The sequence below is a fragment of the Cetorhinus maximus genome, chromosome 3, assembly GCF_964194155.1.
Source record: "Cetorhinus maximus chromosome 3, sCetMax3.hap1.1, whole genome shotgun sequence".
NCBI lineage: Eukaryota > Metazoa > Chordata > Chondrichthyes > Lamniformes > Cetorhinidae > Cetorhinus > Cetorhinus maximus.
The window spans coordinates 162,490,953-162,514,192 of record NC_135881.1 but is presented as its reverse complement, the minus strand read 5'-3'; the positions used below and the strand labels follow the sequence as shown (position 1 = coordinate 162,514,192).

General features: G+C 42.5%; 1 protein-coding gene across 1 annotated transcript in view; it reads right to left on the bottom strand.

The window, feature by feature from the left end:
- The window catches only part of nedd9 (neural precursor cell expressed, developmentally down-regulated 9), an 83,232-nt gene that overhangs the window by 2,771 nt on the left and 57,221 nt on the right, over positions 1-23,240 (bottom strand). Inside the window, exons 3-6 of the mRNA XM_078539176.1 lie at positions 16,306-16,404; positions 4,557-4,673; positions 2,903-4,156; positions 865-954 (exon numbers count right to left, since the gene is read on the bottom strand). Of these exons, the coding sequence (XP_078395302.1) occupies positions 865-954; positions 2,903-4,156; positions 4,557-4,673; positions 16,306-16,404 (1,560 nt within the window). The remainder of the gene's footprint in view (positions 1-864; positions 955-2,902; positions 4,157-4,556; positions 4,674-16,305; positions 16,405-23,240) is intronic.

Genomic DNA, 23,240 nt, shown 5'->3' with positions numbered 1-23,240 from the left:
CACAAGTGAAAAATGTTCATCCAAAACCCAGCATTACAAAAATAAATTTGTTCCATCCTCCTCCCAAACCAAAAACTGAGATTTGCTCACATCAAACCTAAAGTACCCCTTACAGCTGGATACCAGTGACCGCAATTAGATATAATCACTTCTAATAAATTAATATGGATGTGTTTTTAATGTACAAGAAAAAGTAAGGAAAGGAAATATACTGACATGTTACAACTGATGACAGAATATTTTTCCATTCTGTTAAAATTAACACACACTCACACGAGGAGTGCCAGAGCATAGAACTGTCTCTTATATTTCAGTTGAGTAGTGAAAATGTTCATCACATTTCTGTACAATTGAAGCCAGCCACTGAATGTATTAAAGGACAATATAACTTACAATAACAATGCTGAAAAATGTTCACTACTAAATGCTTCCAGAGTAGACAAGTTTTATAATCACAGGGCCATGAATCTGATTATAGCTAGGCAACCCAAGCCTGAATCTCATTTTCAACCAACATTTTTATTGGAGGTATGGAATGAGTGGTGAGGACAGAAGGTCAAATTTCATCTGGAGAAGAGAATTCCTTCCAAAATTACTTGAGTCTCTCAGCAGAACCAAGCAGCTATGGAAAATTAATGGTTACACATTTTGCTGTCTAATATTATCATACCAGCCTTTTATATATTCATGCTCGTAACTTATCAAAGTCAACATATATTTAAAACAAATATGTTAAATGGCAGTCACTGTTAATCAAAATGATTCAGCCTGAAGAGTGTTCGAAGTGAGTTAAAATTCTTATTGACCTAATAAAGTCTTTCAGGTTACTAACTGAAGAAAACATGCACACACAACAAAACGTACTTGATGTTGCTCCAGTTGCACTTTGTTCTGCTTGACAATATTTTCTTTTTCCAGGAGTTCTCTTTGTTGCCTCTCAAATTCGTCTTTCCCCTTCAAAGTTTAAAAACAAAGTAATCAAACATGAACAAGTTATCAAAAATCTCTCACATTGCGATTTTTTATCAATTGGAAATTCGCAGTCTGCGCATTCACAATTTTCGAATAATCTCACGAGAGGTGCCATATCATAGAACTACCCCTCATATTTCAGTTGAGAAGGGAAAATATTCATCACATTTCTCTACAGGTCAAGCCAATTGAAAGCATTAAAAGGGTAATATAACTTAAAATAACAATGCTGAAAAACGTTCACTACCAAATGCTTTCATCAGAGTAGAAAGATTGGGGGAATTACAAAAGGCTATGAAATTGCTTTTCATGCATTTCTTAATTTAAAAAATGAGAAGAGAGAAATACATAGGATATTAGGCACAGACACAAGCCATTCTGCCCAACCAGTTCATGGTGGTGCTTATGTTCCACTTGAGCCTCCCCCCCATTATTCCTCATATAAATCATCATCAAAACCCATTATTCCCTTTTCCCTCATGTGCTTGTCTAGCTTCCCATAAACTGCATCTATACTCAACTACTCCCTGTGGTAGAGAGTTCCACATTCTCACCACTCTTTGGGTTAAGAAGTTTCTTCTGAATACTCTATTAGGTTTATCAGTGAATATCTTAAATTCATGCCTTTTGTTATGTTCTATCTTACAAGTGGAAACATTCTCTCAATATCCACTCTACCAAAACCTTTCATCATTTTAAAAGCTTCAATTAGAGCACCTCCCAGCCTCCTTCAAAAGGAGAGACTTAGCATGTTAATTCTTTCCTGATATGTAAACCTACGCATTTCTGGTATCATCCATGTAAATCAACTTTAAACCATCTCCAGTGCCTTCACATCCTTTTTATCATATAGTGACCAGAACTGTATGCAGTGCTCTAAATATGGTCTAACCCACGTTCAATACAGGTTCAGCACGGTCTCCCTACTTTTCAATTCTATCCTTCTAGAAATAAAGCTTGGTCCTTGTTTTTTTTTAAATGGCCTTGTTAACATATAATGCAACTTTTAGTGATTGGTATATTTATTATATTGCAATATCCCATTGTTCCTCTACCCCACCTAGACTTGCCCTTTGCAATTAATAAGTGATCTCCCCATTCTTCCTACTGAAACATACTACCTCACATTTATCTGCGTGGAACTTCATTTGTCAATTAATTGTCCATTTGCAAGTTTATTAATATCTTCCTGGCATTTGTTGCAGTCCTCCTCAGTATTAACTATCTTCCCCACCATCACCCACCCCAACGCCCCCCAAAATTTGGTATCATCAGAAAATTATGCTTCTGATTCCAAAATCCAAATAAGAATATAAATTGTGAACAGCAGTGATCTCACCACTGATCCTTGTGCAAGGCCACTTCCCACCTTCTGCTACCCTGAATAACTACCCGTTATTCCCACTCTCTGCTTTCCATCTTGAAACCAACTAGCAATTCATTCTGCCACTGGTCTCCTGACTCCACATTCTCTGCCCTTATTCAGTAATCTGTTACTGGGCACCTTATCGAAGGCTTTTTGAAAATCCAGATAAATTACATCTACTATCACCTCATCAAAAAATTCAATAAGTTTGGTCAAACAAGATTTTCCCTTTTGAAATTCATGCTGACTATTCATTATTACATCTTTCTTTTCTAGCTGTTCTCCGATTCACTTCTTTAGTAGGGATTCCATTACTTTTCCTACGACCAATATTAAGTTGACTGGTCTATAATTCCCTGGGCATGTTCTATTCCCCTCCTTAAAAACAGGAATTATATTAGCTATCTGCCAGTCCTCTGGCACTGCACCTCCTTATAATGAATTATTAAATATGCACTGTAATGGTTTGGTTACCTCTTCCCTAGATTCTCTTAAAATGTGTGGAGGCAATCCATCCAGGCCATAGGCTCAGTTCAATTCAAAAAGGTCAGAAATAATACAAACCTGCAAATGGACATAATCATAGTCTTCCATCCAACTTTTATCTATGGTTTCTTTACTTTTAATATGATCTTGGTGGTCCAACTGTGGTGGGCTATGCAAAGGTCTTATCTGAATCAGTGTCTTATCTCCTTGTGATTGGGGCTGATTACAGTTTGTAAGACTGTTGTCACCAACAGTCACCTGGTTTATTTCATGCACAGTCTCTAGGTTTGTAGTTCCAACACCTTGTTTGAATAATTGTTCTGCATTTGCGCTTATAGAAGATGCTAACTGCTTAACATCGTCTGGTATAGTCTTTGTCACCATAACAAAACGGTCTAAGTCATCGCATTTATTATGAGACCTGTTTACTACCAAGATGTTCAAGGACCAGTTATTGTTATCCAGTGCCTGGCTGGTCTGGACTAAGATCTGGTAAGAGTCATCCAAACGCTGCAGCTGCTTTCTTAGTTTGTTGTGAAGACTGATATCTGATAAATGCGACGCATTCACGACGGCTCCTTGGGCAAATCCAAGGAATCCCATTAATGAGTGCTTTACTTTGTCAACGCTGGCATGTATTTCATTGAGGTTTTTCTCCATTACTTCATAAGATCGCCAATTAGGAATGACAAAAGCCACGAGTTCCTTTATTGATGTATCCACATTATGCTGCAGTTGAGTCAGTCTCTCAAAGGCAGAGTCTAGGTCTAGCAGTAACTTCTTCTCTGGCAGTGGCGAAGCTGAAATAGAAGACTCCTTCGATGTAGTTGAAGATGTAGACATGTTACTCCGTGTACTACCTGTGCTAGAGAATGACAAACGATTCATTCCATCAGTCACATCCTGCACCACCTTCACATCTTGCGAAACCTGTGGTGGAACATCATATATTGCATTCTCTACTGCTGGTGTAGGTCGATCAAAGTTTTGAAAACCTCGGGGAATATCATAGATGTCTTTCTGAGGGGACAGTTGGTGGGTTGGTGGAATATCATAAACACACTGTTTTTTTGAAACCAACTCTGAATTAACCACTGTTGGTGGGACATCATAAATAGACTGTTTCAGAGAACTGATCCCACCTGCTGGATGGACTGAGTTCAGTTTTAAAGGTGGCTTTACAGTAGTTGGAGGGATGTCATATAGCCCCTCAGATTTCTGACTTATAAGTGGATCTGTGCAGTGTCTCATCGGTGGTGGGAAGTCATAAGTAGCTTCTCTGTCATGACTGCCAAGTGCCTCCTTGCAAGAAGTGGGTGGAATATCATACACCTATAAAAAATTGCAAAAATAATTTAACACACATTTTTTGTGCAGAGCTTTATAACACTATATTCTGTCCTATTTAACTGTATTACTGAAATTAATTATTTGATAGAACTGAGAAGTCAATCCTTATTGAATAACTAAATATGAACTTCTGAACCATTCTCTCAATTGTAATAGCCCTCAATGTTCAGGCAAAGAATAAAAACTATTTGTGAACAGAAATTCCATGCTTAAAGGATCACAAACATTATTAATTTTTCCACAATCAGGGGTCCAGTGTAGTGTATTAAGGGTCACTGGACTCAGGCCACCAGCTAATTTTGAACCCTTGGTTTACAAAAATAGTCCTCAGCTTTAAAAAGCAATAGTGTATTATGTGTGTGCATATGCAGCAAATACTTACACTTTGCTTCTCCTTCCCCATACAAGATGGTATGTCATACAATCCTTTGGCTCTAAATTCTTCCTGTTGTGTATGATGCATGGCTCCTTTTAGCATTGCAGGAGGGATGTCATATAGCTGTTAAAGGCAAATTAGGCTTGGTCAGAACTTAAGCCAAACACTATCTAAATATTATTAATAGATTTGAAATGGCTGGGATTTTGAAAAATTTTCCCTCAGATTTTTGTTTGATTTCACCCTCCATCACCCTGGCTGTACTCTTTTGCATGCTCTTCATTTCAGCTGTGGAGAGGGTAAGGTGGAAATCTCCATTGTAAATGCAAGTTCTTGGATCAAATATGCTTAGAGGATAGACAGGTGGTAATGAAAAATTTGCCTCATGTATCAATTAAGAACACTCGGAAAACTGATGAGTTTTGATAGAATAATACAATAATGGAAGTTAACGTATAACAGTAAACAGTTGTATATGTGCTACGGAAAAATAATTTCTCTTTAAATTGTGAAATAAATGAATTTGGTTACAATAATAATAGAATCTAAGAATACAGATGGAGGCCATTCAATCCATCATGCCTGTTTTGGCTCTTTGTAAGAACTATCCAGTTAATCCCACTCCTGCTTTTGCCCAATATCCCTCCAAATTTCTCTTTTCAAGTATCTATCCAATTCTGCTTTGAAAATGGAATCAGCTTCACTCATCTTGTCAGCCAGTGCATCCTAGATCAAGACAACTCGCTATGTAAATAAATGTCTCCTCATCTTCTCTCTGGTTCTTTTGCCAATATTCTTAAATCTCAGAAGGGCTTGAAATGTTAACTCTGTTTCTCTCTCCACAGATACTGTCAGAGCTGCTGAGTACTTCCAGCATTTTTGATTTTTATTTCAGATTTTCAGCATCCACAGTTTTTCGCTTTTGTATTTTAAATTGGTGTCCTTGGCTCACAATCCTCCTGCCAATGGAAACTCGTTTCTCCCCATCAACTCTATTTAATCAAAATCAGTCATTCCTAATTTTACAGAAGAAAAAGAATTAATCACCAATTACACATGTGGCGACATCCCAATTTCTTAGAATTTTATTACATTCTTTCCCTTTTTGATCATAAGAAACAGGAGCAGCAGTAGAACATTCAGCCCCTCAAGATTTTGGCCCAGTGACAGTGAAGGAACGATGATATATTCCCAAGTCAGGATGGTGAGTGACTTGGAGGGGAATTTCCAGGTGGTGATGTTCCCATCTATCTGTTGCCCTTGTCCTTCTAGATGGTAATGGTCGTGGGTTTGGAAGGTACTGTCGGAGGGGCTTTGATGGGTTCCTGCAGTGCATCTTGTAGATGTTACACACTGCTGCTATTGTGCGTCAGTGGTAGAGGGAGTGAATGTTTGTGGATGTGGTGTCAATCAAGCGGGCTGCTTTGTCTTGGACGGTGTCAAGTTTCTTGAGTGTTGTGGGAGTTGCACTCATCCAGGCAAGTGGAGAGTATTCCATCACACTCTTGACTTGTGCCTTGTAGATGGTGGACAGGCTTTGGGGAGTCAGGAGGTGAGGTACTTGTTACATGATTCCCAGCCTCTGACCTGCTCTTGTAGCCACAGTATTTATAAGGCTAGTCCAGTTCAGTTTCCGGTCAATGGTAAGCCCCACGATGTTGATAGTGGGGGATTCAGTGATGGTAATGCCATTGAATGTCATGGGACGATGGTTATATTCTCTCTTGTTGGGGATGGTCATTGCCAGACATTTATATGACGCAAATGCTACTTGCCACTTGTCAGCCCAAGCCTGGATATTGTCCAGGTCTTGTTGCATTTGGACATGGACTGCTTCAGTATCTGAGGAGTCACAAATGGTACTGAACATTGTGCAATCATCAGTGAACATCTCCACTTCTGACCTTATGATGGAAGGAAGGTCATTGATGAAGCAGCTGAAGATGGTTGGGCTGAGGACACTAACCTGAGGAACTCCTGCAGTGATGTCCTGGAACTCAGATGACTGACTTCCAGCAACCACAACCATCTTCCTTTGTGCTAGGTATGACTCCAACCAGCAGAGAGATTTCCCCCTGATTCCCATTGACTTCAGTTTTGCTAGGGCTCCTTGATGCCACAGTCAGTCAAATGCTGCCTTGATGTCAAGGGCAGTCACTCTCACCTCACCTCGGGAGTTCAGCTCTTTTGTCCATGTTTGAACCAAGGCTGTAATGAGGTCAGGAGCTGCGTGGCCCTGGCGAAACCCAAACTGAGTGTCAATGAGCAGGCTATTGCTAAGCAAGTGCCCCTTGATAGCACTGTTGCTGACCCCCTCCATTACTTTACTGATGTTACCTTACTGATGATCAAGAGTAGGCTGATGGGGCAGTAATTGGCCTGGTTGGATTTGTCCTGCTTTGTGTACAGGTCATACCTGGGCATTTTTCCACATAGCCAGGTAGATGCCAGTGTTGTAGCTGTACTGGGACAGCTTGACTAGGGGAATGGCAAGTTCTGGAGCACAACTCTTCAGTACTATTGCCTGAATATTGGCAGGCTCCATAGCCTTTGCACTGTCCAGTGCCTTCAGCCGTTTCTTGATATCACATGCAGTGAATCGAACTGGCCGAAGACTGGCATCTGTGATGCTGGGGACCTCCGGAGGAGGCCGAGATGGATCATCCACTTGGCACCTCTGGCTGAAGATCGTAGCAAATGTTTCAGCCTTATCTTTTGCACTGATGTGCTGGGCTCCTTCATCATTGAGGATGGGGATATTTGTGGAGCCTCCTCCTCCAGTGAGTTGTTTAATTGTCCACCACCATTCACTACTGAATGTGGCAGGATTACAGAGCTTAGATCTGATTCATTGGTTGTGGGATTGCTTAGCTCATTTTATCACTTGCTGCTTATGCTGTTTGGCACACAAGTAGTCCTGTGTTATAGCTTCACAAAGTTGACACCTCATTTTTAGGTATGCCTGGTGCTGCTCCTGGCATGCCCTCCTGCAGTCTTCATTGAACCAGTGCTGATCCCCTGGCTTGATGGTAATGGTAGAGTGGGGGATATGCCAGGCCATGAGGCTACATATTGCTAGATCTGTTCAAAATCTATCCCATTTAGCATGGTGGTAATGCCACACAACATGATGGAGGGTATCCTCAATCTGAAGGCAGGACTTCGTCTCCACAATGACTGTGCGGTGGTCACTCCTACCGATACTGTCATGGACAGATGCATCTGTGGCAGGCAAGTTGGTGAGGATGAGATCAAGTATGTTTTTCCCTCTTGTTGGTTCCCTCACCACCTATCGGAGACCCAGTCTAGCAGCTATGTCCTTTAAGACTAGGCCAGCTCGGTCAGTAGTGGTACAACCGAACAAGTCTTGGTGATGGACATTGAAGTCCCCCACCCAGAGTACATTCTGCGCCTTTGCCACCCTCAAGTGTTTCCTCTCCAAGTGATGTTCAACATGGAGGAGCACTGATTCATCAGCTGAGGGAGGGCGTACCGCAGTAATCAGCAGGAGGCTTCCTTGCCCATATTTGATCTGATGCCATCAGACTTTATGTTGTCCCAAGTCGATGTTGAGCACTCTTAGGGCAACTCCCTCCCGACTGTTTACCACTGTGCTGCCACCTCTGCTGGGTCTGTCCTGCCGGTTGTCTCAGGGGTGGTGATGGATGTGTCTGGGACATTATCTGTAAGGTATGATTCCATGAGTGTGACTATGTCAGGCTGTTGCTTGAATAGTCGGTGAGACAGCTCTTCCAATTTTGGCATTAGCCCCCAGATGTTAGTAAGGAGGTCTTTGCAGGGTCAACAGGGCTGAGTTTGTCATTGTCGTTTCCGGTGCCTAGGTCGATGCCGGGTGGCCTGTCCAGTTTCATTCCTTTTTTGAGGCTTTGTAGCGGTTCGATACAACTGTGGCTTGCTAGGCCATTTCAGAGGGCATTAAGAGTCAAGCACATTGCTGGGGGTCTGGAGCCACATGAAGGCCAGGCCAGGTAAGGATGGCAGAGGAATCCCCTAAAGGGCATTTGTGAACTGGATGGGCTTTTGCAACAATTGACAATGGCTCCACGATCATCATTAGATTTTTAATTCAGACTTATATTGAATTCAAATTCCACCATCTGCCATGGCGGGATTCGAACCTGGGTCCTCTGAGCATTACCCTGGGTCTCTGGATCACTAGTCTAGCGTCAATACCAGTATGCCATCGTGGTGCCTTTAAGTTACATTTCCAATTGCTACGTCTTGGTGCACCCCTCCACCCCACCTTCACTGGCATCGGCATTGGAGACAGCCTGCTGACTCTGCTGTCTTGTTGGCCTTGATGACCTTGGTGGTCGTCCTCTGGCTGGTGGAGCCTGTGCTGGCCCCACCTGGGAGGGAGTGGCCAGCACCAAGGCTGCCATCTCCCCAGTCGCTGCAGCCTCATCAGATGGCACGGTCACTGGCGGAGGGGGGGCATGAGTTGCTGCCGTCATCCAGAGCGCCCTGAGAGGTGCCCGCACAGGCAGCTCATGCGTCAATGTCAGGTCACTCTGGACCTCCTGCTCATCATTGATGAACGGGCACCTCGTTGGAATACTGGGTGCCTCATCCACCTTCCACACTGGCACTGATGACCTGAGCTCAGTGCCTGTGTGAGGGCTTGAAGGTCTGAGCGTCACCCCAGGAAACCCTGATTCTGCCCCTAGAGCTGCCCCTCCATGAGAGTTGCCACTCTCTCAATGGAGGAGGCAGTGCGCTCAGCCTTAAGGGTCAACGCAGTGCTCATGCTCCGCATGGACTCTTCCACAAAAGAGAACATGGCACGCAGACCTTCATGGATCTCTGCCAGATCCTCCTGCACATCCCGCTGGACACCCAGCATCTACAGCCTAATGGACAACTTCAGAGGCTCATCATGTGCCTTCGACACAGCATTGTCTCTGTTCCCAGCAGTCCTGGGCACTCTTTGCCTCCGCCTGCACCCCAAGTGAGTGTGAAGTGCCCTCACCAATGTGCACCGACATTTTGGCCGCCAATCTAATGCCCAGCTGGTATCTGCACTGGTGCCTGGTTCAGAGGGCGGGTGTGACACAGGCGCAAATGAAGCCCGGTGGCCCTCCAGCGTCAGGGGTGGCCCTTCGGGGTCCAGAGCGCGAGTACATGTTGGCAAATCTAAGGAAGAAGAAGGATGTCATTCATTAAAGTCATCACACTATCACTGTGCATGCCAGGCACCCTGGTGAGACAATGGAGATCTGCATCATAGTGCATTGTCTTTCAATCATCAATGGGGTCTCCAGGTTTGAGGCTCCCATCAATGAAGAGACTACACTAGAATGGTTGCACAATCCGAAACTCTCACCACTGTGCACTGCACTACTACCCTTCGTCTGGCACCCCCGCCTCTCCACGCCTATTTGCACAGGGAGCATGCCGGCTCTCCAGCTCAAGGGCGTCCTGCTCGAACCTGGTCAGCAGCAGTAGGTTGGGTGGGCCTCTGCCTGTACGTGACCTCTCTGATTGGTTATGACTTATCTTCTCCTGAAACAACAGAGCAGCATTGAGTAGTCCACTCTCTACCTGCAGCGCCATTGCAGCCTGGCCAACCCCAGCTGAGGAACACCTCACAGGGCACATCCGAGTTGTGGCCTTGAGCCGCGAGGCACTTAGTCCAAGGAGCCAGACTCACCCCCTTGGCCAGCTCCAGCATGAATGACAGTTGGCACTCAAGGTCCACGAGGGGACAGTCACACCTTAACACTTCTGCACACTGACCCATGCCAACACAGTACTTCCTCAGCGCAGCACATCACTGAACCTCTTCCGGCACTACACCCATGTGTGCAGCACCACGTCATGGCTGCTAACCAGTGCTGCAACCTCCTCCTCCCATCTCTGGGGACAAGGGTGTCCCTCCTGGCAGCCACCTCATCCAGGAGGACTGCAAGGCACTCATCTGAAAAGCTGGGGGCTGAGTGCCCACCCAACTTGCCTTCCTGCTTGCCATATCCAGCCGCACTCGACTCCATAACTTGAATATTGACAATGCAGAGAAGACGTTCTTCAGTGGCAGCCTGGGCCGTTTTTAAACTGGCTGCTGGATCGCCATTGGACCCGGCGGCTCACAGGCACCTGCCTCCGCCCATGCTTTCCTGACCACTGGGGGGTCGTGTTTCATGCTGGGCGGGCCTTAATTGCAGGAGGCAGCCCGTTTCCCGGCTGATCCCAGGCCCGCTGACCTGAAAATTCTGTCCTTTCCACGAGTTTCTATAAGTATTTACTAAGGAACAGAGTAACTAAAATGAGCTTTGGTCCCTTAGAGGGTGAGGCTGGGGGATTAATAATAATAAACAAGGAAATGGCGGAAGCATTGAAGAAATATTTTGTGTTTGTCTTCACTGCAGAAGGCACAGAAACATCCCAAAACAGTTGAAAATCATGGGGTAAAAGGAGGAGAGGAAGTTAAACAATCACAATCAGCAGGGGAGAATCTATTCGAACTAAAGGCTAACCTGATGACTTTCATCCTAGGGTCATAAAAGAAGTGGCTGCAGAGATAGTAGATGCATTGGGTGTGAACATCCAAAATTCCTTAGATTCTGGAAAGGTCCCTAGTAGATTGGAAAATCGCAAATGTGACACCTCTGTTCAAGAAAGGAGGGAGACAGAAAGTAGGAAACTATAGGCCAGTTAGCATAACATTTGTCATAGGGAAAATGATAGAATCCATTATTAAGGATGTAAAAGCAGGACATTTAGAAAATCATGCAGAGTCAACATGGTTTTGTGAAAGAGAAGTTACCCTCAACTAATTTAGAGTATTTTGAGGAAGTAACAAGCAAGGTAGATAAAGGTGAACCTGTAGATGTGGGGTACTGGGATTTCTAAAAGACATTCGATAAGATGCCACATCAAAGGTTATTTCATAAAATAAGACCACAAGCTGTAGGGGGTAACATATTAGTATGGATAGAGGATTAATTAGCTCATCAGAAGCAGAGAGTAGGGATAAATGGGGCCATTTTCTGGTTGACAACATGTAACTAGTGGAGTGCCACAGGGATCAGCGCTGGGACCTCAACTATTTACAATCTATATCAATGACTTAGATGAAGGGACCGAATGCTAAATTTGCTGATGGCACAAAGATAGGTAGGAAAGTAACTTGTCAAGATACAGGAGTCTTCAAAGAAATTTAGGTAGGTTAAGTGAGTGGGGGGAAAACTGGCAGGTGGAGTATAATGTGGGAAAATGTGAACTTGTCCACTTTGGCAGGAAGAATAAAAAAGCAGTACACTGTTCAAATGGAGAGAGATTGCAGAACTTTATGGTACAAAGGGATCTGGTCTCCTGGTACATGCATCACAAAAAGTTAGTATGCAGGTACAGTAAGTGATTTGGGAGGCAAATGGAAAGTTGGCATTTATTGCAAGGGGAATTGAGCATAAATGGAAAGTCTTGTTATAGCTGTACAGGGCCTTGGTAAGACCGCATCTGGAACAGTGTACAGTTTTGGGTTCTTTACTCAAGAAAGAGTATAATTGCATTAGAAACAGTTCCGAGAAGGTTCACTTAACTGATTCTTGGGGTGAAGGAGTTAGCTTGTGAGGAACGGTTGAGCCTGTATCCATTGGAGTTTAGAAGAATGAGAGGTGATCTTATTGAAACATAAAAGATCCTGAGGGGCATGACAGGGTGGATGCTGACAGAACGTTTCCCCTTGTGGGGGAGTTTAGAATGAGGGGACACAGTTTAAAAATTAGGGGTCTACCATTTAAGACAGATGAGGAGAATTTTTTCTTCTTCCCTGGGTGTCCTTGTTCATGAATCACTAAAAGCAAGAATGCAGGTGGAGCAAGTAGGAAGGCAAATGGTATGTACATCATCACAAAGGGATTTCAGAAAAGGGGTAAAGGTGTCTTCCTGCAAGTTGTACGGAGCCTTGGTGAAACCGCACCTGGAGTATTACGTACAATTTTGGTCCCCTTATCTAAGGGGAGATCTACTTGCCATAGAGGGGGAGCAACAGAGGTTCACCAGATTAATCCCTGGGACGGTGGGATTATTTTATGAGGAGAGATTGAGGAGGCTGGGTCCGTATTCCCTAGAGTTTCAACGAATGTGGGGTGACCTCATTGAAACTTACAAAATTCTTACAGGGCGTGACAGGGTGGATGTAGATAAGATGTTTCGCCTGGCTGGTGACTCTAAAACCAAAGGACACAGTCTCAGAATAAGAGGCAGGCAATTTAAGACTGAGATGAGAAGAAATTTCTTCACTCTGAGGGTGATGATTCTTTAGAATTCTCTACCCCAGAGGGCTGTAGAAGCCCAATCATTGAGCATGTTCAAAACAGAAATCGATGGATTCTGGAGACCAATGACATCAAGGGATATGGAGATAACGCCACTTTCCTGCACTAAGATAGATGATCAGCCATGATCAAATTGAATGGTGGAACAGGCTTTACGGGCTGAATAGCCTACTCCAGCTTCTAATTCTGGTGTTCTTGTGATGCTTACCAATGTCTTATCCCTTGCACACGAGCCATTACTCCAGGGCCAGGATTCTGTGGTACATATGGGAGTGTCTGAGCAGCTCACACTTTCACACCCATGCAATAAATAGATTTTGCAACCAATATTGTCTGCTATCCGCCCTTTATTATTGCCAGTTAAAACTGGTTTACATGTTCAGAAGTGTTTTTGAAACCATGACTAAACGATGGGAGTGGGACTATAATTTCAAAAAAAAGATTTTAAGCACTTAGGGTTGTCCTGAGGTTGGGAAAGGTGCTATTTAGAGGCAAATACTTTCTTTTTACTCAACTATTGAGTATGCATCACAGTTCCCACACAGACAGACATTCACAAGCTGGAAGGGTCAATCAGAATATTAGACACAGTGATTGCTTCTCCTGTTTTTTTAATTTGTTCATGGGATGTGGGCGTCATTGGCTAGTCCATCCCTAATTGCCCTCATTCAGAGGACTTTTTTTTTAAAGAGTCAACCACATTGCTGTGGGTGTAGAGTCACATGTAGGCCAGACCAGGTATGGACAGCAGATTTCTTTCCCTAAAGGACATTAGTAAACCAGCTGGGCTTTTTTTTTTTACAACATTCGGCAATGGTCATCATTAGACTTTTAATTCCAGTTTTTCATTGGATTCAAATTTCATCAGGATTTGAACCCGCATTACCCTGGGTCTCTGGAATACTAGTCCAGTGACAATACCTCTATGCCACCACCTCCCCTTAACAGTCCTCCTAATTATCTGGTCATTAAAAGTTAAAGAAGGAAAATTAGGTGGGCTCTGAATCTCTGGTCTGGGAATAAATTTATAATATCTATCCCTATATTTAAAATTGACATAGCTAGTCATGCCTAGCAGAAAGGAAGATGCTGGTTGCTGTTTGAGGTCAATCATCTCAATCCCAGGATATCACTGCAGGAGTTTCTCAGGTTAATGTCGTAGGCATCTTCAGCCACTTCATCGATGACCTTCCCTCCATCATAAGGTCAGAAGTGGAGATGTTCACGTATGATTGCAGAAATGTTCAGCACCATTCATGACCCCTCAGATACTGAAGCAGTACATGATCATATGCAGCAAAACCTGGACAATATCCAGGGCTTGGGCTGATAAGCAGCAAGTAACATTCGCGCCACACAAGTGCCAGGCAATGACCATCTCCAACAAGAGAGAATCTAACCATTGTCCCTTGACATTCAATGTCATTACCATCTCCGAGTCCCCCATTATCAACGTCCTGGAGATTACCATTGACCAGCAATTGAACTGGACCAGCCATATAAGTACTGTAGCTACAATAGCACAAGGCACAAATCAGGAGTACGGTGGAATACTCTCCACTTACCTGAATGTGTGTAGCTCCAACAACACTGAAGAAGCTCGACACCATCCAGGACAAACAGTTGGCTTGATTGGCATCCCATTCGTCACTTTAAACATTCACTCCCTCCACTACCAACACACATTAGCAGCAGTGTGTACCATATACAAGATGCACTGCAGAAACTCACCAAGGCTCCTTTGACAGCACCTTCCAAACCAGCAACCTTTACCACCTAGAAGGGCAAGGGCAGCAGATGCATAGGAACACTGCCACCTGCAAGTTCCCCTCCAAGTTACACACCATCCTGACATGGAGCTATAATCGCCGTTGCTTCACTGTCGCTGGATCAAAATCCTGGAACTCCCTCCCTAACAGCATTGTGGGTGTCCCTACACCACATGGACTGCAGCGGTTCAAGAAGACAGCTCACTGCCACCTTCTCAAGGGCTTTTGGGGATGATCAATAAATGGTGGCCCATGCCACTGAAGCCCACATCCCGAGAATAAATTTTTAAAAACTGTCCTCGGCACAGAAAAATTCACAGTGCAAACTCTGATCAGCAAGATATTGTCCCCTAAATATTTATCGCTAGATTAAACTGTATTGACTGGCAAATGGAATGCTGCAGCTAGTTATGAACCACTGGATTCAAAACATATTGTTGTGAGCTCACAGTCATTATAGTTTGAGCTGCGCAATGTTTGTTCAAGGTGATGCAATGGAGTTAGTATCAACCAAGTGAAAGTTACAGCTTTTAATAGAGAAGGCATAATGAGATAAATATATTTTCAAAACATCTTTCCTAAGGTACAACACCGTCAGCTCATGACAAAGGTTAGGACAGGTGGAGTTAGAAGACAAATAGCTGGAAGGACAGCAAATTGGCTAAAAAAAATAGGAAGCAGAGAGTAGAGATTAAAGGGTAGTTATTCACATGGGGGGAAGATAGAAAGCTGTGTCCCATAAGGAGCAGTGCAGGGACTGCTTTTAATATTATACATAAATTATTTGGACTCAGGAACAAGTAACTCAATGTTAAACTTTGCAGATGATACCAAGCCCGGCCAGGGTGGGGAGTGGTATAGCTAACACTGAGGCAGAATGCATTTAATACAAAAAGACATTAGAAAACTTGCAGACTGGACAATTAAACGACAAATGATCTTTAACATAGATAGATGTGAGGCGCAACACTTTGGTGGACAAAAACAGAAACATCACCTCCACCATAAAAAATAGAAACTGAATAGAGTAGAAGAGCAAAGGGATCTAGGGGCACAGATGAAAAAAATCATTAAAAGCAGCAACACAGGTCAGGAAAGCATTTAAAAATATGAACACAACACGAGGATTTATTTTTAGGTGTGTAGAATTCAAAAGTAGCAAAGTTACGTTAAACTTGTACAAGATCCTGGTAGGCTGGTCTCCATAATGGACATAGAAGTACTTGAGAAAGTGCAAGTAAGCTTACAAGGATGGTACCAGAACAGAGAGATGACAGCTATTGGGAAAGGTTGAGACATTTTTCATTAGAAAAGAGAAGACATGGGGGAGATCTGATATAAATCTTTAAAATAGGATAGATTTGGAAAGAATGCTTCCACATGTGGGAGAATCTAAAACAAGGGGCCATAAGTTCAGGATAGCTACTAATAAATCCAACAGGAAAAATGCAGAAAATTATTTTAAATCTGAGAGTAGTTAGAATGTGAAACTCTGCCACAAGAAAGTAGATGCTTTCAGAAGGAAACTAGATGAGTACATGAGAAACAAATTAATAGAAGGAAATGCTGAAAGGTTGAGATGAGGTAGATGGAATAAGAGGAGACTCAGCTGGAGTATGAATACCAGGACAGACTAATTGGGCCAAATGGCCTGTTTCTCTGCTGTACATTCTTTGCAATATTACATACCCCTTGATGGCGAACTGGTGGGATATCATAAACTCTTTGTTGCTGTCTTGATGGAGAGTCATAAACATAACCCTGTCCACATCTGATAGGAGTTACAACCTGTAGAAAAATAGCCACCAAAAAGTAAATTGCTAATAAACTTTCAAATAACTTTTTTTCTGCAAGTACTTATACAAAGAATGTGGAAAAGATGATCTCTATTAATCTGGGCTGGTGCAGTATCCACATTTGCAGTGATAAATCTCCTGAACACTAGCCAGAAATTATCTCCATTAAGTTTAGTCATCTCACCAATTGGGTTTATTGGGTTCAAATTTCATTTGAGACTAGAATTTGAACTTCAGTCTCAATGAAGGAGTCTGGCCCTTTACTGGAAATGTTAGGCCACTTTCAGTTTTGGGCACCTATTACAGACATTACATTACAGGGTTAGAGTTCAGTCAAGAATATTCATCACTGATTATAAATTATCCAAGGCTACACCTGGATTTTTAATGGATGCCAATGAGAGATGTTGCCTGTGAAAGGTACAATTTTCTACTAACGGAAGGGTACAGATTGATTTGACAAGTGATGCTTGTAGCTTTCTGGAAAGACTGGGAAATAATATAGGAAACAAAGATGCATCTGATTTTTATCAATTAGAATACACAGCATCCTGTCAGCCAATGACAGAGATACCACATCTTCAAAGCAAAGACATGCTACAACAAAAGTTGTCACTGACCCTCAGGGTACAACAACCCTAATCTGAGGCATTTTGGTAAAATAGATCAATATTTTGAGACAGTTATTATAAAGAAAAATATAACTCCCTTTTATCATCCTTAAATCATAAGACTGACATAAACAGTTAGTTAAGCATGCATTGCGGGGAGAGTAGAAATGCTGCACAGCTCACTGTACGGGGTAAATCTTACTGGATGATCAACAATGAGCTAAGAAAGTAAACTGTCCACTTTTTGCCATCATATAGACCATTGCACATTGGGTGCAAAGGCTTGTGCTCCCAGTAAGCAACCTGCCCATTTTAGCATCATATTGTTTCTTTGATTAGCTTCATTTATTTGCAACTCCAATAAGGGAATAGTAATTTTAAAGTAACTACTGAGGAGTGTGGGTGTTACAGTGGATTAGCACACCACCTTCTGAATGCAATCCAAGCTGACGAAACATTATTTTCCATCATCGTCTGGGTTTAAGGGCCTAATGCATTGTAAATATAGCAGTCACAACCTCGTTTCTAGCTGTCATGTGGTCACAGAAGAAAATGTTTCTACAATGACAAATACCCAAACAAATAACATCTCAGAGTCTATAATGTCTATTAATTCATTAGAATATATAGCTCAGTCTGTGCCCTGTGCCCCAATCCATCACTCGGTCTGTGCCCTGTACAACAGTACAGTACAGCAAATCTGTTGATCACACTTCTTTCAGCAGACAGGACATTTTTATTTGACAAAATATGGGTGTGGTGGCATTCAGCTTCCAAGTAAATGACTGAAATTCTGTTAACCCTTTTAGCCATGACACATAGCTCAGGCCATCTGTTTGGGGGAAACTTCTCATTCTGCACTAAATTGTTTTCTTATTCATTGGTGTCATCTGCATGAAACAGATGGAGGGCCCACAAATCCTCTTAGCCAGCCTGCTTCAGGACAGCGTATTCTCAGCTATTCCCACTGCAAAGTGAAGGAAAATGTAGATTGAATATATGAAAAAAATTGTTTAAAAATCCCTCTGAGATAGCAAGAAAAGTGGGAAGTCATACTATGCACAAAGGCACTAGTATTATTAAAGATCATTTTCGAAAAAGTAAAGCCTATTTTTAAATTCCACAGAGTAGGGCCAACCAAGTTGAGACGTAAATAAAGTATGAGAGAGCCCATGACAGATCAATGAGAACAAAGTGATGCACGGACAGAATGAGACACTGAGACACATAGAAAGAGATGTCATTTCATCTAAAGCTACCAATCTACATGTGAAAACTGATGTGATGGGGTGGAACTGCCAGCAGCCATGGCCTTCCCAGGAAAGTCAATATTGATTCAGCAGATGGGGCAGTTTCCTTTTAAGGTGGTGCCAGATGGTTTTACACTGCTTTGGTTTGGCTAAATTTCTCATTTTTTCCAGTTAAAACCAAGGGAAGGGATTGTGACCAGCTCACGGGCAAGAAAGTGATTTTCAAAGATAAATGATTTAAACTATAATAATTAATCTATTGAGCTAAATTAATGTATTTTAGAACCAGTATTTTTATTTTTATATACCAATCAACTGAATAAATATTTAGAAGAACTTCTTTCCCGTGTTTACAAAGCATTTTTTGGTTCACTAAATAGCGTAGATTCAGCCAGAAGGTTTAATGTATTGGAATGATTACAGTTGTCTCTTATTTTAATTCATATGTGATATATAACTAGGGAAGAAGAATAACTACTCCATATTGTACTAAAAACAGTTGAAAGTCAAGAAAGCAATGAATACAAACAAGGAAGAAAAACTCGACATTGCGTGGCGAGTGTGTTAAACCACCTGGCATTTGAAAGCCCAACAACCAAACGTGGGAAAGGGAAAGAAAATATGAGAATAGAATCAAAATGGGTTGTCGAAACAAATCAGTTTTCTCCGCTCCTCGATTCTCTGTGCACTTCTAAAGGATACGGGGACAAGGGCCATAAACAAGAATCAGATCACCACAGATCTATTGACCTTTCACCCCAGCTTATGGTTACACCAATTAAAGACAGAAGCAGGTGCTTCTCAGAGGGAAAAAAGAGATAAAATGGGAATCCCAGACCCTATTGCCAAGCAGTTCACCAAATATCCAGCTGTTTCAGCACTGAGTGTACTTCAGACCTTTAAAAGACAATTGCGGGACAGAAGTTTTCCTTTGTTATCTTGTATCCTCAGCAACTCCAACTTTCAACCTGTCAAAAAAGACCCAAACTCTGCATTCCCATCCATTCTACTGCTGAGCCAATCCTACAGCCATTTATACCGTGCCTCCTCCTGTCACCAATTGCCAACTTTATGGTGAATTAAAAAGTCATTTGAAAAACACTAATGAAAAATCATTGCACACATTCAGAATTACTGGTATGGTAGTTTGACTTGGTTGGTAACAATCTCATCTGGGTCAGAAGGTTGTAGATTTGAGTTCCACACCAGGAATTGAGGCATCTAAACTTACCAGCATCATGCCCATTCTGTGGGTCTAAAACGGGTGAGACAATAACTAGTTTAGCAAGACAGATATCTGTGCCCAAACTGCACACGTGTTTTGGGCACTGATAAAATGGTCAGGCCCTTTAAACAAAAAAGTGGTCCTGGTGGACGAGATTGGTAAATTGGTTCTCACTGGTCAGAGCTTGTAATACAACATGCGAACCCTGACTGGCATGTTTCTACTCTCAGTCGAGGAATCAGCACTGTGGACCCAGAGCTTCCTGCGCATGACAGATAACAAGTTACCCCAACATTCAATCTGCTGACTGTCCAATTTTTCTCATGATGGCATTCTCCACAAATACCTAAACATCAGACGGATGCTGAAGTTTTATGGCCACCAGTGTTGCAGAGCCCATCTTAATCATAGACAAAAATCGGGTTACAACAAAAAGCAAGATCTTTGTCGACCTCCCCTCATCAAACAAACATTGCAGACTAAATTCCTGATGTGTTTGAGAGTGGTCGTTAGTAAAAAAAGGTTTTAAAAAAAGGCTAAAACAGAACTCTGACCATTGTGTTCTACATCAGATTACACAGGATGTATGGCACAGACACAGGCCATTCAGCCCAACAAGTCCATGCTGGTGTTTATGCTCCAATCGAGCCTCCTCCCGTCTTTTCTCACCTAAATCTATCACTGTAACCCTCTATTCCCTTCTCCTTCATGCATATCTAGCTTTTGGTTTGCCATAACGTGTAGGAAGAACTGGGACAGACCCGGGGAACTTTGAGTAGAGACTGAGAGGATGGCAAGAACATTGTTGATGTAAGCACCACCTACGTGGACCAGCCTGAGCTCATGTATTTCGTAACCCGGAAGGAGTGTGTTGAAAGCCAGTACTGTTTTAATCCACCCACGCTATGCCACACCAGATGTTAGATTTAAACAGCCTCATCCATGGCTGAGGTGTAGAGATCTTGAAAACATAAACTTGTTGTGACATAGCTGCCAGGGACAGATTCTGCTGAAACCCGTGCCAAAAGCGTGGCTGTGGTAAAACAGGAATATCAATGTGCAGCCTGCAGCAATTGATTCACAAGACTCCACTTGTTTGTTCTAACTTCAACCAGGGGCAATGCATTTTAAAGACAGCTGCTAAAGGACGTCAATGAATTTTTGGTAATGTCTCTTTGGCTACAGACTTTCTCCAGGCTAAATGTACTTTCTTTAAAAAAAAAGCTAAAAACTATACAAAGATAGATTTCCCACTTCCCTGTGCTTGAAGAATGGGTATTTCCCAGGCACAGGGATAGACAGAAATAGGACAGAAACCTGTTGTCAGGACTCGGCACCCAACGCCCTGACTTTGAAAATTCCAGAGGTTTTCTAGCGGATGTAATTGGGTCTATGCCCATGCTAAACATAATGAGGCGTGCAGAGGCAGTCCCATCCTCCTCCCCATTTTCAGGTAGTTGTGAACAATGGATGCCCCAACAAAGACATCTAAAGAGACCTGGTACAAGGGCCAAACCCTGGACACTAGTGGGCTGCCAGAAATTGTGGTAGGAAAATGCACAACTTTGTTTTTACCCGCTCTCAACCTATCCACCAAGACAAGGGGATACACTTGCGGGGGTCTTCCAGTGTCTGTTCTCTTCAGCGCCATGATGTTAGTGGAACAGATCTTACTTCAAGACCCAGCCATGGGATATGCCCACGCTTAGAATCCCCCTCCCCCCAACCCACCAACCCACTTCAGATGCCTTTGTTGGAGCGTTAGTTCTACTGAAGGGTCATCAAACTGAAAGGTTAATACACTCTTGTCTCTCATTGCACAGATGCTGCCAGATCTGCTAAGTGTTTCTAGCATTTTCTGTTTTTATTTCAAGTTTGCTCAGTTTGATCAAACTGAAGAAGATGCATAGTTTGGTTTGTGCTTCTCCACACCTAAAATCTGGGAGCAAATGAACATTAAGCAAGTATTTACTGGTTCTGGATTATTACAAGAGCAGGATAACCTAGGCTGAGACTTCAGTGCTGTACTGAGGGAGCAGTGAATCGCTGGAAATGTTGTCCTTTATTGAACCAAGGCCTTGTTTGAATGAAACAAAAAACAGAAAATGCTGAAAACACTCAATACTGCAGTCAGCATGTGTGTAGAGAAGAGGCTAGGTAATGCTTCAGATGTGCAGTCTGCGCCTGAGCTTTAGGTTTCATTTTTGTTTTCCAGCATCTACAGTTGTGCTCCTTCTTTGTCTGTTCGGGTGGATTTAAATGGCACCGTTCAAAGAAGAAAGAATATAGATGCACTGGAGGTTTACAAAAAGGATTTACAAGGAAGATACCAGAACTGAGAGATTACAGCTACTGGGGAAAAGCTGAACAGGTTGAGGCTCTTATCTCTAGAAAAGAGAAAGGCTGAGGGGTGAATGATAGAGGCCTTTAAAATTATGAAGGGGTTTGACAGAGTGGGTATACAGATGATGTTACCACTTGCGGGGAGGTGGGGATGGAGAAAAAAAACTAGGAGGCATAAATACAGGATAGTTAATGCCAGTGGCAGCGGGATGAGGCTAAGTGGGCATTAATTGGGGTGGAGGTCAAAAGGTAACAGGGTCCCCACTTGCCAGCATGATTAAATGCAACCCCACCACACCCCCACGAACCCTAGCCACCAAACGCACCACAGGGGAAGGTACAAGATTTCACCCACAGTTTTTTGTAATCACAAATTTTTGTTGTTTGGTGTAGTTGTTAGCTGTACACTTCGTTCTGTTGGCTGTGGCTATCTCGTCAGAATGAAGGTAAGGACGTACAGAAAGATCTCTGTGGGAGGCACTTAGCGATTTGAAGGCTACGAAGTAATGAGAACAACAGAAGAAATGAGGAGGTTTGCTAATTAAACTATGTCTGGTAAACAACAGATTTTTGGGCAGCTTGGATCATTTCATGTATGTGAGAGATTCATTTCTTGAACTTAGTTTTCGACATTTCTACAAAACACAACTGCTGTATGCAGTCATTTTTCAGCTCACTTTTCACATCTGCAAATTTTGTCTTATTCTGGCACCGCCCTTGAATTCTGGTAATTTGTTATAAACAGGAAGTCAAAACCAAAATCATAACCACAAATATTCTAGGGGTTTAAGTCCGCGACAGGAAACAAAAAGTTACATCTGCACATTTCTACACAATTTAAGATTATGCACAAATATTATGTCAATGATCCCTGACAATCATCTCAAGTCTATAACATGAATCAATGCTTACATTTATATTGCACCTTATCACATCAGTATATCAGAAACTTCTTCACATGACGAACTCAAATCACTCTCAGAATGCAGTGACTGTTAATATGTGTTAGTATACCACTATTTAATCATGTTTTTACTGCATTCCATTAACAATCAACTTTGAACAGCTTGTTAACAAGAACAAAGTCCAGATTAAGATTGGATTAGTGTACAGTGCACCAGGGCACAAAATTCACTTTTCCTGGAATGTCCCAACTTGTTGAGTAGTGCATAGTTTAGCAACAACCCTTCGATTAATGACTGGAATAATTATACACTCCCTGTGTTTTTTCTAGAAGTCTGGCCATTCTTTCCTGCCTCCAGACATTGTGTGGGATTTGTGCCTTGTCATTATGAAGTCTGTAGTCATTAATTTGTCATGGTAATTGTACTGTTTGAAATCCTCGATCCACATTTCAAATTTGAAAACTCCCATCAGTTTTTATTTGAAAGCTGAACTA